General features: G+C 39.6%; 1 protein-coding gene across 2 annotated transcripts; it reads right to left on the bottom strand.

The window, feature by feature from the left end:
* Positions 1-2,958: 2,958 nt before the first annotated feature.
* Ngdn (neuroguidin) lies at positions 2,959-11,975 on the bottom strand. Of its 2 annotated transcripts, none has more exons than XM_010637755.3 (11): positions 11,942-11,975; positions 11,557-11,616; positions 10,904-10,975; positions 6,383-6,520; positions 6,075-6,159; positions 5,939-5,991; positions 5,577-5,700; positions 5,314-5,482; positions 3,826-3,982; positions 3,626-3,683; positions 2,959-3,091 (listed from the first exon to the last, which is right to left on the bottom strand). In XM_010637755.3, the coding sequence occupies exons 1-11, from the start codon at positions 11,951-11,953 to the stop codon at positions 3,072-3,074; spliced, it is 948 nt and encodes a 315-aa protein (XP_010636057.1). In that variant the 5' UTR covers positions 11,954-11,975; the 3' UTR covers positions 2,959-3,071. The 2 variants fall into 2 exon arrangements, with proteins under 2 accessions (XP_010636057.1, XP_010636058.1); XM_010637756.3 differs by lacking the exon at positions 11,942-11,975 and adding an exon at positions 11,736-11,882.
* Between the last annotated feature and the right edge of the window lie 2,689 nt (positions 11,976-14,664).

Raw genomic sequence — 14,664 nt, 5'->3', positions numbered from 1 at the left:
GCTCACATGTGCTAATGAAAATGTTCTTTAGTGAGCATTACAAATGGTCTCATACTTGACATTCATGTGGTCTGAAGGGTGAGAGAAATGAATCTATGGGTAGGAATAGAAAAGGAAAAGTGAACAGTCATAAAGAATCCGTTCTAACATTTTTAGTTCTCCAGCTCTACTACCCTAAAAGTGGTTCTCAAATTATTATCAGTAGAGTTCTAAAGGTTCTTTAGTGATCCTCAAGAATCTTATAGAAAGGTGTCATAAGAACACGGAACTTAGCCAGGCCTAGTGGCACATACTTGTATTCCCAGGACTCTGGGAGGCTGACTCAGCAGGATCACAAATTTGAGCCCTGGTTGGGTAAATTATTTATCAAGACCCTGTCCCAAAATAACACAATAAAAAAAAAATGGCTGGGTATATAGCTCAGTGCAAAAATCCTAGTTTAATTCCCAATACCAAAAAAAAAAAAAAAGGAACTTCATTATTCCTCACCTTTACTTCAAAGTATCCCACTTATGCCTGATTTTCATATTTTTTTCCATTAAGTTTATTGGTACATTTAAGGTAAACAACAGTTACATTCATCATTGGGATCTTGCACCTTTACGTGATATATCCTGCCTCTACCTGATTTTCATAGTAAAAGTCCACATAAAATATGCTCTAAATATTGTTTGGTGAATCTGGTGCAAATATTCTCAGAAATAATTTTTTTCAAACAGTGCCAAAAGACCAAGGAAAACAAGATGTCCTGGAATTAAAGACTCAGTATAAAGTCCACCAAGGCAGGGATTTTGTCTGTTCTGTTCATTGTTACACTAGCAAGAAGCCAGCCTGCACAGTGGTTAAAGTTTGTGGTTTCTTTGAAGGCAAAGCCTCTAATAGAAATGTGGCAACAGGAAGAGGGAGCTACAGATTATAAATTACCCACATTTTTAAAAAAAGAAAAATCCTGGAGACTCACAAACCAAAGAACAAATGAAGTTCCCATTTCTCTGTGCTCCTCAGGAACTGGTTCTCCAATGTCCTAGCCAGGTGCCTCTGGACAAATTGCTTAAGCTGAGGGTCTGTTTCCTCACTAGTGAAATGGAGATATCATATACTTTGCAATGATTAACTGTAAAGCATTTAGCTCAGCATGTAACATAATTTAAGATTTTTCAGAAAAAAAGAAATCCCCTAATCCAAAAATCTTAATTACAAATAAATGCAGTGGTCCTAAGAAATAAATGTGGTTGCTCCACTCAAAACATCTTGAACCAATCCACTTACCCAGGTAGTTTAATCCAGAAAAGGAAAAGAATCTCTACATCTGTTCTTGTTGCTCTTTGTTTAGACTCACTTGAGGTAAAGAAATATAAGGGCATAGGGAATGTCAGGGACTATCTCAGATCTGTCAGAGACTAGAAGTTGGAGGCAAGTCCATCCTCATGCCATGCATAAAGCTTTAGGCTCTTTGATTTAGAGAAAAATCTCAGAGATTCAAATATATTCACTTTTTAGGTAAGCAAAATTGCACTTGATCTTAGCCAAAAGACAGAGAAGCAATATAGCTGAGCAAAACTAAAGGCCAGAGATATTAAGTGGTTTGATCATGGTCACACAATTAGCAGAAGACAGCCAGCCATCAATCCTGCCTTCTAACTAACTTCTACCAGGCTGCAGCTGACTGAAAACAGACCTTTACCCCAATCAGGCAAGACCAGTATAAATCCATACTAATAGAATTCACAATCAACCAAGTATATTCTTGCTCATGATACTACCCAGAAAAGCCAGACACTGAAACAAGATGCTCATGAGACCAAAATCCTTTTTAAAAATTCCAATGAATTAATTGTATTGACTCAATCTCTCTTTTTATTTCTCTTTTTATCTTCTGCATTATCTAAGGCCTGCAGGATCTCACACCAATTAAGGTTACTCACTAGATAAAAGACAAAATCTCAGATATGTAACTCCCATCAGTCTCCTAACTTGGATTTGGCTGATGTTTCTGTGGGACTTTTCTTTTGACTGTTAAGCTAGGAATTTTCTGCCTGCCTGTTTGATGGCATTCTTTTGCAGCTCTCTGTAAAAGCGATGGACTTTACAAACTCTAGCAAACAGAGGCCTTAGTTAAAGGAGGGTCAAAGAGGCTTAGAAACACAAGACTGTATTGATTCTTCACTCTAGTCATCTGTTCACTCTACAATTCTCTACAAATGCTCAATAACTGACTGAAGATTAAAAATGCATTCATGTTATTTTAGAAAGAATCCAGGTCAGGTATTTAGCTCAGTGTTTCTGCCGCCTGCCTCACAAGGACTCAAGTTTGATCTGTGGTACCAAAAAAAAAAAAAAAAAAGCATCCAGAGAAATGGAGACAAGCACAACTAGTGCTAGTGTAGAAAAGCTCTATCTTGTTTTTCATTAAAATCAAGTGTAGGGCCAGGGATTTAGCTCAGCAGTTCGGTGGCCTGTCTTGCAAGCACAAGGACCCAAGTTCAATCCCCAGTACCAAAAAAAAAAAAAAAAAAAAAAAAAAAAAAAAAAACAAGGTAAAAAAAAACACAAAAAAAAAAAAAAAAAAAAAAAAAAAAAAAAAAAAAATCAAGTGTAAAAGGCTTTCTGGACCACCGATGCCACCTGGTGGCCAGGCTAGGTACACTAGCAAATCTTAAAACATTTGTATTACATTTTTAAAAAAAATCATACAGGAAGTCAGGGAAAAAAGGACTAGGAGGAATTGATTACAATAAATTGTCATTTTTTGTAAAATATCTACTTCCTACTTCCTAGGGAAAAGATATCATCAAAGAAAACATTACAAAGCTTCTGAAATTTCCAAAACAATGTTATCTTTCCCTTTCCACCCATTCACCAAAAATACTTCATACACCCAACAATTCCAGTCATACAATACATGTACAAAAGTGGCTTTAATTCATAAGCAAAATCAATTTTATTAGTAAAAATCTTTCCATATGTCCAAAGCAAACACTTAATGAATTCCAAGGGAAAAGACTAATATATAATGAAATTAGAAGTATCCCAGGGATGGTAAAAAATACATAAAATATGTATACCCATAATCATCGCCGCCTCCGAAAACCTGAAAGGAAGGAAAACCAAGAATGAGGCAAAGGAGAGCTGGAAAAACCGAAGAAAGGGGAAAAAGGACACCTAGAGAAAAGGGTTCAACAGGAATGATGGGTTCCTAGGCAATATGCTCTACATCTTTCTAGGACAAAAAACTAGAAGAAGGAATGAAATTAAAATGGAATAATGGTTCCTTCAGGTAACTTTTTTTTTTCTTTGGTAGCAGGGCTTGAACTCGGGTCCCTGCGCTTGCAAGGCAGGTGGTGGAACCACTGAGCTAAATCCCCAGCCCCAGGTAATATTTTTTTATAGTTTAAAGGAAGGCTAAAAAGGATCTGTAGGGCCTTAGAGTTGAAATCTAGAAATCCTTTTTGGGGACGATGATGATTTCGAGCTTGGGAAAACTAAAGAAAAATTAATAAAAATCTACCTAAAGAGATTAATATCCAGCACAGAAGATACTACAGGGGTTGGCAAGACCAGGATGACAATTTGAACTCCCCACCTTGCTTGCACCTGATCACCTAAGTCCCGGCAGTTCACTGACCTTTTCTCTTCCGCCCTTTCTTAGGTAACTTCTTCCGCTTCTTAATAGGATTCTGATCCTGGAAACAGATGGAGAAGTGAAGGAACAGCAGTGTGTCTCCAAGTGCAAACATCCCTCCCCAAGTTCCTCATGGGAACAAGCCCCCCACGCATTTGGCTGGAAGCATGACAGCTCTTCCTACCACTGTATCTCGACCTCACCTCATCAAGATGAGCAGCTCCTCCTGTCAATGCACTGATATCGCTGAAGTGTGTGAGGGAATGAAGCTGTGAGCTCATAACATTTGCCCGTTTTCGCCGTCCTTTCTCTCGCTTACTGACACTTAAACGCACCATCATGCTCTCCTCATAGTTAATCCTGTCAGAGAAAGACAGACACTGTTTCCAGCAGGCTCAGACAAAGGTAGTGGAGAGCTATAGTCTAGAACCTGGGGCCCAGTATTTACTCATCCAAGTTCAGAGAGTTTGCAGAAAATTTCACAACTCAATACCATAGTCAGTAGAGATACAGAGAATGCTCAGTGTCAGCGTCTGCAGGGAAGGTTCTCTGTACTAGGATTTCCCTCATCCCTAGAAATAAGTCCATGGCCCATCCATACAACTATGTAAAACATCAAAGCAGAAAATCCTTCTTCATCTCTCTACAGTCTGTCAATGGTACAGACTATACCTGAGCAAAGTTGATGAGCTGGCACACAAGGCACAGGTGTTTCTACTTTTATTTCCTGAAGTTATACAATTACTTTCAACACCACTATAAAAGCTTGCCTTTATTGCCTACTGTACAAGAATAAGAGCTGTGACAGTAAAAACACAGGATATTTAAGCCCTACTAAGCAGGTGCAATAATCCCAGCTACTCAGGAAGGATCACAAGTTAGAGGCCAGCTTAGGCAGCTCAACAACATGCTGTTTCAAAATAAAATTTAAAAAGAGCTTGTCAGGCATGGTGGTACACACCTGTAATCCCAGCACCTGGGAGGCTGAGACAGGACTGTTGTTAGTTCAAGCCCAGCTTGGGCTACTTAATCAGTTCAAGGCCAGCCTAAACTACACAGCAAGACCCTGTCTCAAAAAGGAAGCGACAGAGAGAGGAACAGTGCTGAGATGTACCTCAGGGGTAAGGTACGTGCCTAGCATGCAGGAGGACCTGGGTTCAATCCCCAGTACAAACAAATAAACATACATACATACAGACAGACAAATGCCCTATTACTCTATACATTTCTCTCTACAAAGCATTCGCTTGAGCCTATACAGATGGGGGTGGGGTGGGAGGCAGGGTGCACACCTGTAGTCCCAGCATTCTGATGCAGAAGAATCACAAATCTGAGCCCAACCCAGGTAATTTAGTGACTCAGTAAGACACTGTCTCAAAATAGTAATAATAAAGGCTAGAGACACGGCTCGATGCAAACAAAGGCCCTGGATTTACTAACACCAAAAAAAAAAGGAAAGGAAAAAAAACCTTTTTTTCTACTTCAAACTCCTTAATTCTTAGAAATATCATCTCAACTTTTTAACTTCACACTGAGGTCAAGGGCCTACAGAGTGGAAATAACTTCTTTTTTTTTTTTTTTTTGGTACTGGGGATCGAACTCAGGACCTCATGCTTGCCACACAGGCACTGTGCTGCTGAACTAAATCCCTGGCTCAAGTGGAAGTAACTTCTACCTGCAAGAGCACTAACCTGTGTTGGTCTTCTTGACTCTGGCGTGTGACATGGGGATGGCGAGCATCACGGATCTCCTCTGGAGCATCTGAGTACTGCTCCTTAAGTTCACGAATAACAGAGCTGCTCAACGCCCGCCTCTTGGCTCGTTCCAGACGCTTCCTCTCCCGTTCAGCTTCTGTTTCATCTATGTGATAAAAATACACAAGGGTTATCTCAGAACAGAAAAAGGAGAACAGAAACATAGTTCATGACAAGGAGACAGCAGCCACAATTCATACCATAATGCACCGGTACCAAGCGTGGTGGAACGTATTTCTTAGATACTCCTTTTGTGGATTTCTTCCCTGAAGCCTCAGACTGACCATCCTCTGCCTCATCTTCCTCTTCATCCTCAGTGCTCAACTATGAAAGAAACAGCACACACAAACTTGGGAAGTATTAGACAAGAGAGAAGAAAACCCAAAGCTGGAGCACTCCTGGGAGATGGAAATATGAACAAAAGGAACAAAAGGGAACCTCATACTAAAACATCCTAAAGTATAAGCTAGAAAATCCAGTTACAAGAGAATCCGAGGAAATTCAGGACCACCATAGGGTTCCTTTTCCTTCATGAAAATCAGGAGGAAAATACAATCCTTACCTTGCTCATCATATTACTGGGATGAGGTTTAAAACGAAGTGGGTCATTCTCACCTGAAATATAAAATCCAAGAGATTTTGCAAGATTTGAAACTTTGTGATGATCCCCACAACTTTATGATGGTCCTCCCACTTACTGAGGCTGCCTGTCACTGCAGTCTTGACCAGTTTGTCAATTTGGTACTTCAGTTTTTGGTCCAAGGGTCGAAGCTTTTCCAAAACCTACAATGTATTAAACAGGATTACATTCCTTTCCTCAAGTCAAACATACCCCAGACAGCCTGTGCTATTGGCCAGTAATGTACCTAAAATATGCACAGAGTAGAGCAAATGAAGAGCAAAATATTTTTGTTCACTTGGTTTTCTTAAATAAGTGTTACTGTGTGACAGTTGTGGAGTTTAAGACTTAGAAACCTAGCATTCCAAGATACCAAAGGCCTCATACCGTGCGAATCTCTACTAGTCTCAAAACGGCTGCATGTCCCTGAAGAGATCCTCCTGAGGCTTTGTGCAGGATGAGGTGGCTCAAATCCATAAGGTACATGAGTAGAAGCTGGTCTTTCACTTCCAACAAGCTAAGACCCTGAATTGAACAAAATAGTAAGAGATGCAAATTCAATTTTAGTAAAAAAAAAAAAAAATTTCAATAGCCTAAAGCAAATAGGATGATGATTTTTCAAGCTCAAGTTTTTCCCTTTTGGTTAATATAAATTATTAGAAATACAGTAGTCCCTTTTTATCTGTGGTCTTGCTTTCTGTGGGTTTTAGACACCCACAGTCAACTGCAGTCCAAAAATACTATATGGAAAATTCCAGAAATACACAATTCTCGTTTTAAACTGCCCCATTTCGCACAGTGTGATGAATCCTATGCCATCTCACTCTGCTCCACCAGGACCTGAATCATCCCTTTATCCACTGTATCCATAATGAACATGCCACTTGCCATTACTTAGTAGCCACCTCAGTTTTCAGATCCACTAGCAGAGGTATTGTGGAGCTTTTGCTCAAGTAACCCTTATCCTAATTAATAATGGCCCCAACATGCAAGAATAGAGTTTAATAAAAAAGAAGCATCAGGATATACAAATGTGGAAGCACAGATTAATTTTCGTACTACGTGACAACACTACAGAGCATACAGGAAAAAAAACACAGCATATACAGGATTTAAAACTATCCAAGGTTTTAGATACCAACTGGGGACAGGGGTCTCAAATCATATCCTCTGTGGATAAGGAGAGATGACTGTAGTCTCAAGAAGCAGCTAAACTTAGAAATGGCCATAAGAGAAAATTACATTAATGTAAAAGAAGCAAAGCTCACAGAGTTGTCTGAAGACAATTAACACCAGGACAAAACAATAGAGTATCCTCCAAAACAGATTATAACAAGGTATCTATACCTCAAGAGATATTGACACTTGGGGCCAGATAATTCTTTGTTACAGAAGGCTGTCTTGACACGGTATATTTTCAACCACATCCTCAACCTCAACTCATTGGTACCTCCTCCCAAGTTTTAAAAATACACACCCACGATCATAGCATTCTGAGACTAAAGCAGAAGGACCACAAGTTGGAGCCTAGCCAGGGAAACTCAGTGAGACCTTGTCTCAAAATTTAAAAAATTTTGGACCAGGGATTTAGCTCAATGGTTCTACCGCCTGCCTTGCAAGTGCAAGATCCCTGGTACAAAATAAATAAATAAATAAATAAAATAAAATAAAAAACTTTTAAAAGAGCTAAGGATGCAGCTCTGTATTAAAGCCCTGGGTTCAATCCCCAGCACCAAAAAATTAATAAATAATACACACACACACACACACACACACACACACACACAATTAATAAATAATACACACACACACACACACACACACACAGTCAATTTTTAAATTAATCAAAATAATAACTGATCCTTATATAATGTAATTATGTAATTCAGGTTAAACCAGTGTGTGCATGTGCGTGTGAGTGTATGGATATGATGTCAGCAAAAAATACAAATTGCTTATGATTCCAATGTGGGGGCAGGGAATATGATACCCACATTTTTATATGCACAAAAAAAGCCCCCAAAAGCCAGGGATTTAGCTCAGTGGTTCATAATAACTGATCCTTATATAATGTAATTATGTAATTCAGGTTAAACCAGTGTGTGCATGTGCGTGTGAGTGTATGGATATGATGTCAGCAAAAAATACAAATTGCTTATGATTCCAATGTGGGGGCAGGGAATATGATACCCACATTTTTATATGCACAAAAAAAGCCCCCAAAAGCCAGGGATTTAGCTCAGTGGTTCTGATATTGCCTTGTAAGCGCAAGGTCCCAAGTTCGATTCTCAGTACCAAAAAAAAAAAAAGTCCAGGGCCAGGGATTTAGCTCAGTGGTTCCACCACCTGCTTCACAAACACAAGTACCTGAGTTCGATCCCCAGTACCAAGAAAAAAAAAAAGGGGGGTCCATAATTTTCATTTTCTTCTTTGTGTTTCAATGTGTCCTCCAAACTTTCCAAAACTAAAACTGTACCACAGGTCTGGGAGTCTAACTCAGTGGTAGAGTGATGTTAAGCAATGGTTTTCAATCTCACCACCATAAAAAGAAAACAAACAAGCCAATATTAAACTTATAAGCTGAAAATAAAGCAAATAGCCCTGGGAAAACCTGTCTCAGACAAGCTAAATACTCAGGCCAAGGTCACACAGTAATAGAAGTAGAGGTGAAATTCAAACTCAGTCTGACTCTGATACCTAAGCCCTGGGCATCTTTATACCAACATGTTTAGCTCTTGAATCTGCCCTAGGACAGTACTGGAGGATGAACAAAGGATTTAAAGACTGCCGAGCTGAGCTCACATTCTGAATTAGGCATCTGATAGTCAAATACTAGGTAAGTCACTTAATCTTGTGACCTCAGTCTCCTCATCTGTAAAATAGGTACAATATTTCTTTCTTGCTCCAAGGAATACAAGGTACAAACAAGGTAACATGAAAGCACTTTGTAACCTGTAAAGCACCTTGTAAAAGTCTTCGGCCATAAAAGATAAGTTAATAAATACCTCTTCTATGAATAAAATAATATTTGGAGATCTAAAAAGCATGCCAGCAGTCCCAAACTGAAATGTATCAACATGACACTCAGGACAAAGGCAGGAAAGAACATGAACAGTGGGCTTTTCCAACTTGCTTGGGTACTGTCAAGTTCAAATTGGTTAGAAGCACGTAAGGAAAAAACAAAGATTAAAAAATTAGGAAAAATGAACATAAGCTACAAGAACAAAAGCGAACGATGAGGAAGAAAAGTCAAGAAGTCCTTGGGGTTAACAGTGCCTGATCCCTAGCAACTCCCTGCATGGACCAAGGATGTAGCTCAGCGGTGCCACACCTGCCTGGCAAGCACAAAATCCTAAGTTCGATCCCAGGTTCCAGAAAAACAAAATAAAGAAACCATGCAAGATGCTCCTTCACCTCCTCTTCCACTCTGCCTCCGAAAGAGAGGGTTTTGCTGAGTGGAAGGCACCAGATGACCTTTAGGGCAAGAAGGAAGGGGGAAAATCAAGCAGAGGCTAGGTTGAATACAAAATGTTAGAAAAGAAGGAGAGAGGGAATATGAGGGAACAAAGGAAAATCTAAAGGATCTTGAGAAAATGGAGAGATAAAGAAAAAAGAAATCAAGATAATATAAAATTTGTTCATTTAAAAAGTACAAATCTACTAAAACTTCTATGTTTAAAAATCCTTCAGTGATTCTTTTTCTTTTTTCCTTCAAAGATTCTTAATGACCTACTACAATGATTTCCATACACACATACACAATTTTGAGATAGGGTCCCACTATGTAGTTCGGGCTAGCCTCAAATTCACTATGTAGCCCAGGTTGGCCTGAAACTCACAGCAATCCTCTTGTCTCAATCTCTAGAGTGCTTGGATTACAGGTGTGTGCTACCACTCCTGAACACCTTTGAACTGAGATACATTTTTCAGTCAATGGTATTTTAGCATTAGGCCACATACCCTCTCTTTTTTTTTTTTTGGCAGCAGTGGGAATCGAACCCACACTCACTGCCACTGAGCTACATCGCTAGCCCTTTTTAGTTATTTTTCTTTTTCAGATATAGGGCCTTGCTATGTAGTCCAGGCTGGCCTTGAACTCAGTGGCCATCCTGCCTTAGCTCCTAAGTGCTGGGATTTTGGCATGTCCCATCTTTTTTTAAGACAAGAGTCTTTTATTAAATTGCCTAAACTAGGATAGAATTTGTGGTCCTCCTGCCTCAGCCTACAGAGTTGGCAGGATTATAGGCATGTACCTGGCTTAGCACTTTGGGATACAGTCTGAAGAAGCAGTGGATAGCCACAATGGCAGATAGTGAAAAATCCTATGTATGCTGTTTTTCCTATGCATATATACCAATAACAAATTTTAATTTATAAATTTGGCATGGTAAGAGATTAAAAATAACCAACAACAGGACTGAACAAGTGTCTTAGATTAGATGAAACACAACAGTAAATCCTTAGTTGGTAAACAAGGCTCTTCAGTGTGACTATTTTTTCAGTCCTATTTCCTACCCCATCACACAAAATGTACATCCATTCACAAAAATCACTTCTCTTTCCCCAGAATGTCACCATGCTTTCAGGCCTTTGTGCCTTTGCACACGATGGTTCTTTCTGTCCCTCTAACTCCTATTTATCCCTCAAGTCCTATTATCTCTCTGAGAAACCTTACTTTACTCCCTCTGCTCCTCTGGCAGTTAATCTAACTCAGTGGCTAGCATGGCACTTCTGTAACATGACTGGCACTTCTCTTATCTATTCTTTTGATCTGTCTTCTCACCAGACTCTAACTCATTCATCCTTTGATGCTCTAGCATTTAGGAAACATAATATACAATAAACCTATGATCAAGAACTACTGATAACATCAAATCAAGGGATGCTCACACTTCGAGTACATCTTACCTTCTCTGTAGAATACACTCCAGCTTGAACTTTTTTTGTCAGTGCCTGCACTTGTGCAGTTACGGCCATTACCTGAAATTAACCCAAAAATAAAGGCAGAATAGACAAGTCATGTCTGTGAATTGAAAAGAAAAAAAAACTAAACAATGCCACCTAAAAATTATCTGAAACACAGAATAACAGTACTATCTTCTCAGTTCTGAGATGGTTTCCGTTAGTTCTTCAAAAGGTAGAAAAAAGATTTTTAGTTTTTTCGGAAAGGTAAAGAACATGTTTACCAAACCATAGGGAAGGGGTGAGGGCTGGAACTGTGGTGGTGGGAGAACCATAACTTAGCTATACTGATCAAACTTACAAACCTCAGAAGTACAAAAACGCATTTTACGGAGGAACCCAAAGTGCCAATCATATCACTTTCCCAGCATTGGTTTCTCTAGTTGTAAGAATAAAGGAAACTGATTGTGATTATTTCCTTTTGCAGTTTTCTGTCTCTTTGAATGTGAAAATCAATTACTTTGAATTCTGGTCTGAAAAGATTTCCATTAAATCACGTTACCCTGAAGGTATGGTATCATTCAAATATTGCCCAAAATCACCAAGGATTGGGTTTAAGCCACAGAAAGTTAAAGCTAATCTGTAACTAATCTACTCACCTGGTCCTGGAGATTTTTCAAAAGTGTCACGGCATTTGTTATCTCTGACTCCAACACCTCCTACAACAGAAAGATGAAAAATCATTCTTTACTCAGGATGATGAGGAGTAAGAAACTCCCCCATCTCCTTCGAATACCCCAGACTTCGGGCCTTCTCTCTCCGTGCAGTGGCAGCTCACCTCAGCCAATCCCTCAGGTTAACTGGAAAGGCGCCGTAATTCCAACCCCGTTTCCCTACTGTTAACTCTTGCCCCGCTATGCCAAGGAGGCCATCTCCCTCAAGCAGCTTTTATCACCACCCCTCCCTCGTGCCAACAGTTTGTCTCGAGCCGCTGAAGCAAACAGGCATAATAATTGCGAAAGGAAGAAAGCACACTACACTTACCGGCGCCGCCATTTTGACAAACCCCGCCCCTTCCGGTAACGCACTTCCGGAGTGCTAACGCCCGTTTCACAGACTCGGTAGCCCAGCGCCACTTGCAAATTTAAACCAATAGAAATAGGTGCTCTCTCACTTCCGCCCTGAACAGGATGGGAGGATACAGGGGCTTGATCTGGCCAATAGAATGAAAGGAACTGGCTAAATTCGTTAGACTTGGGAGTAGCTCTAATGACGCGAAGGTGATTTTAGAAAGACGCGTGTTATTGGTAGGCTGTGGAAAGTGATTGAAGAAAAGCCAACAAAAGCTGCGTAAATGATTGACTGAAAGTTAGATGAGCCCAATAGGAAAAAGGAATTAGCTGAGCGAACTGAGTATTGGTTCCTGGATGCCGCAGTACCAGTGTCTATTTCACCTCGCCTCCCTTGTGATGCCCAAACAGGCCGCTATGTGGCGCCCCTCGGCTTTGCTGGGAAGCAGCCAAGTTGTGGAGACGCCATTGCCGGCTACACCACCAAACTGGCCTTTGGGTCGGCATATAACAATCCTCCGTGTGCAACCATAAGAAGGTCACATGGTCTCTGAACCTTTCTCATCAGCAAATGAGAGTTGGGCCGGAGAAGCCCAGAGCTAGAGTTTAGAAGCCGAATGCGAGAACACTTGACTGCCTCTTTGCTGTGTACCAGGTGCCGACTCCCCGATGCCCCCCACCCCTGCCAGTTTGGGTGAAAGGGAATTCGTTGTTATAGACGAAGAAGTAATTCAGAACGACATGACTTACCCCCTGGTCCCACAGGGCCTCGGCAGGACTTAATTCAAACCCAGACTGCTATGCTCCCCTCATCTTTTCTCAATACTGTATTTTGAAATACGTCAGCACACTTGCTTCCTTGGGTGGATATTAATTGTTCCCATCACGTATAGTAGGAAATAAAACACCAAAAGGGCAGGTGATGATCCTGGATTCTTTCTGCAGTTGAAAGAATAACCTAACCTTGGAAGCACGGGTGAGGAAATCTGGTTTCTAACCTGACTGGAACCCATAAGACAGTGGCAGGGCCTAGATAGTCCCAAGACTCTGGACTTTATTTGCTGCTTCAGGCCCAGGCCAGAAGCTGTAGAATTTAAAATTTAACGAGTTCATAAGCACTATATCAGTGAGAACACATGACAATGCCTTGTTTTATTTTTATGATAAAAATACATATCAACTATTCCTTGTGTCACAAGAAAATCTCTGAGTTAATAAAACAATAAATCATTGTAAAGCTCTTCCAGATTCTTAACCAGCAAGCTCAAGGAACACAAGATGATTAATTAAATTTGTTTTCTGTTTCCTTTAATGGTTCCATAAACTGGCCACCATTCATAATATTTGCAAGTATATCCTGAGCAAGAAAATTTTGGAGGGGAGTACTGGATATTGAACCCAGGGCCCACACACTGAGCTATATTGCCAGTTTTTTGAGAACACATTTTTGTTTACAGATAGGGGTCTCACTATGTTGCCCCAGCTTCCCTCCAACTCCTGGATTCCAGGTGTCTTACCTCAGTCTCCTGAGTGCCAAAACTATAGGCACACACATCAGCCTGAGCAAAAATACACACTGTACAATTAATCATTGAAGATACAATTTAATGACTTTAGTGTAGTCACAGAGTTGTCAAATATTACCATACTGTTAAATTAAAATATTGTTTTGCAGTACTGGGAACTGAACCCAGAGCCTCCACTCTGAATTGTATCCCCAGCCCTTTTTAAAATTTTTTATTTTGAGCAAGATCTTGCCAAGTGACTTGGGCTGAGTTTAAAAATGCTATCATCCTGCTTCAGCTTCCCAGAGTACTGGGATTGCAGATGTGTACCACTGTATCCAGTTTATTATAATCAGTTTTCGAAAATTTTTCCACTCTAGAAAAACAGAACCCATTAGTGGTCTTTTTTCCTTTTTCTCCAACCTTCCCAACCCTGAAGCGGAAAACCACTAATCTATTCTGTGCCCCTGTAGACTTGCTTAGACATTTCACTGATACGGAATTATACAATATTAAGTCTTTTGTGACTTGCAGCTTTCATTAAACATGTTTTCAAGGTTCATTCATCTTGTAGCACATATCACTATATTACGCTTTTTTTATTGCTGAATCATACTCCATTTTATGGGTATCCCTCATTTGATTATCCATTCATCACTTGATGAACATTTGAGTTGTTTTTACTTTTTGACTATTATAAATAGTTTGCTGTGAACATTTGTATACAAATTTTGGTGGATATATATGTTTTCATTTCTTTCAGTTATATACCTAGGAATGGAGTTGCTAGCTTATATGGTAACTTTATATTTAACCATTTGAGAAGCTTTCAGACTTTTTTGAATGATTGCACTGTTTTACATTCCCAGAAGCAATAAATGGATTCTGATTTTCCATATCCTTGTCAACACTTGTTATAATCTGTCCTCCCAATTATAGCCACGATACTTCATAGTGAATATGAAGTAGCTTTTTATTTTGGTTTTGCTGGTGGCTAATGATGTCAGAAATCTCCTATGCCTATGGGCCATTTGCATATCTTTGAAGAAATATCTATTGAGATCATATAAATTTTAAATTTTTATTTTCTTATATAAGAAATAGCTTCTTTCCATTTCACTCTTCTTCTGCAAATTGCTATTGTCATTCATAGTAAAATTTACAACTTTTTTTTTGAAACAGGGTCTTGCTG

Source organism: Fukomys damarensis, unplaced genomic scaffold (genome assembly GCF_012274545.1).
Source record: "Fukomys damarensis isolate Sample0158 unplaced genomic scaffold, DMR_v1.0_HiC HiC_scaffold_17, whole genome shotgun sequence".
NCBI lineage: Eukaryota > Metazoa > Chordata > Mammalia > Rodentia > Bathyergidae > Fukomys > Fukomys damarensis.
The sequence above is the reverse complement of the archived record's forward strand: the minus strand, read 5'-3'. Positions and strand labels throughout refer to the sequence as shown.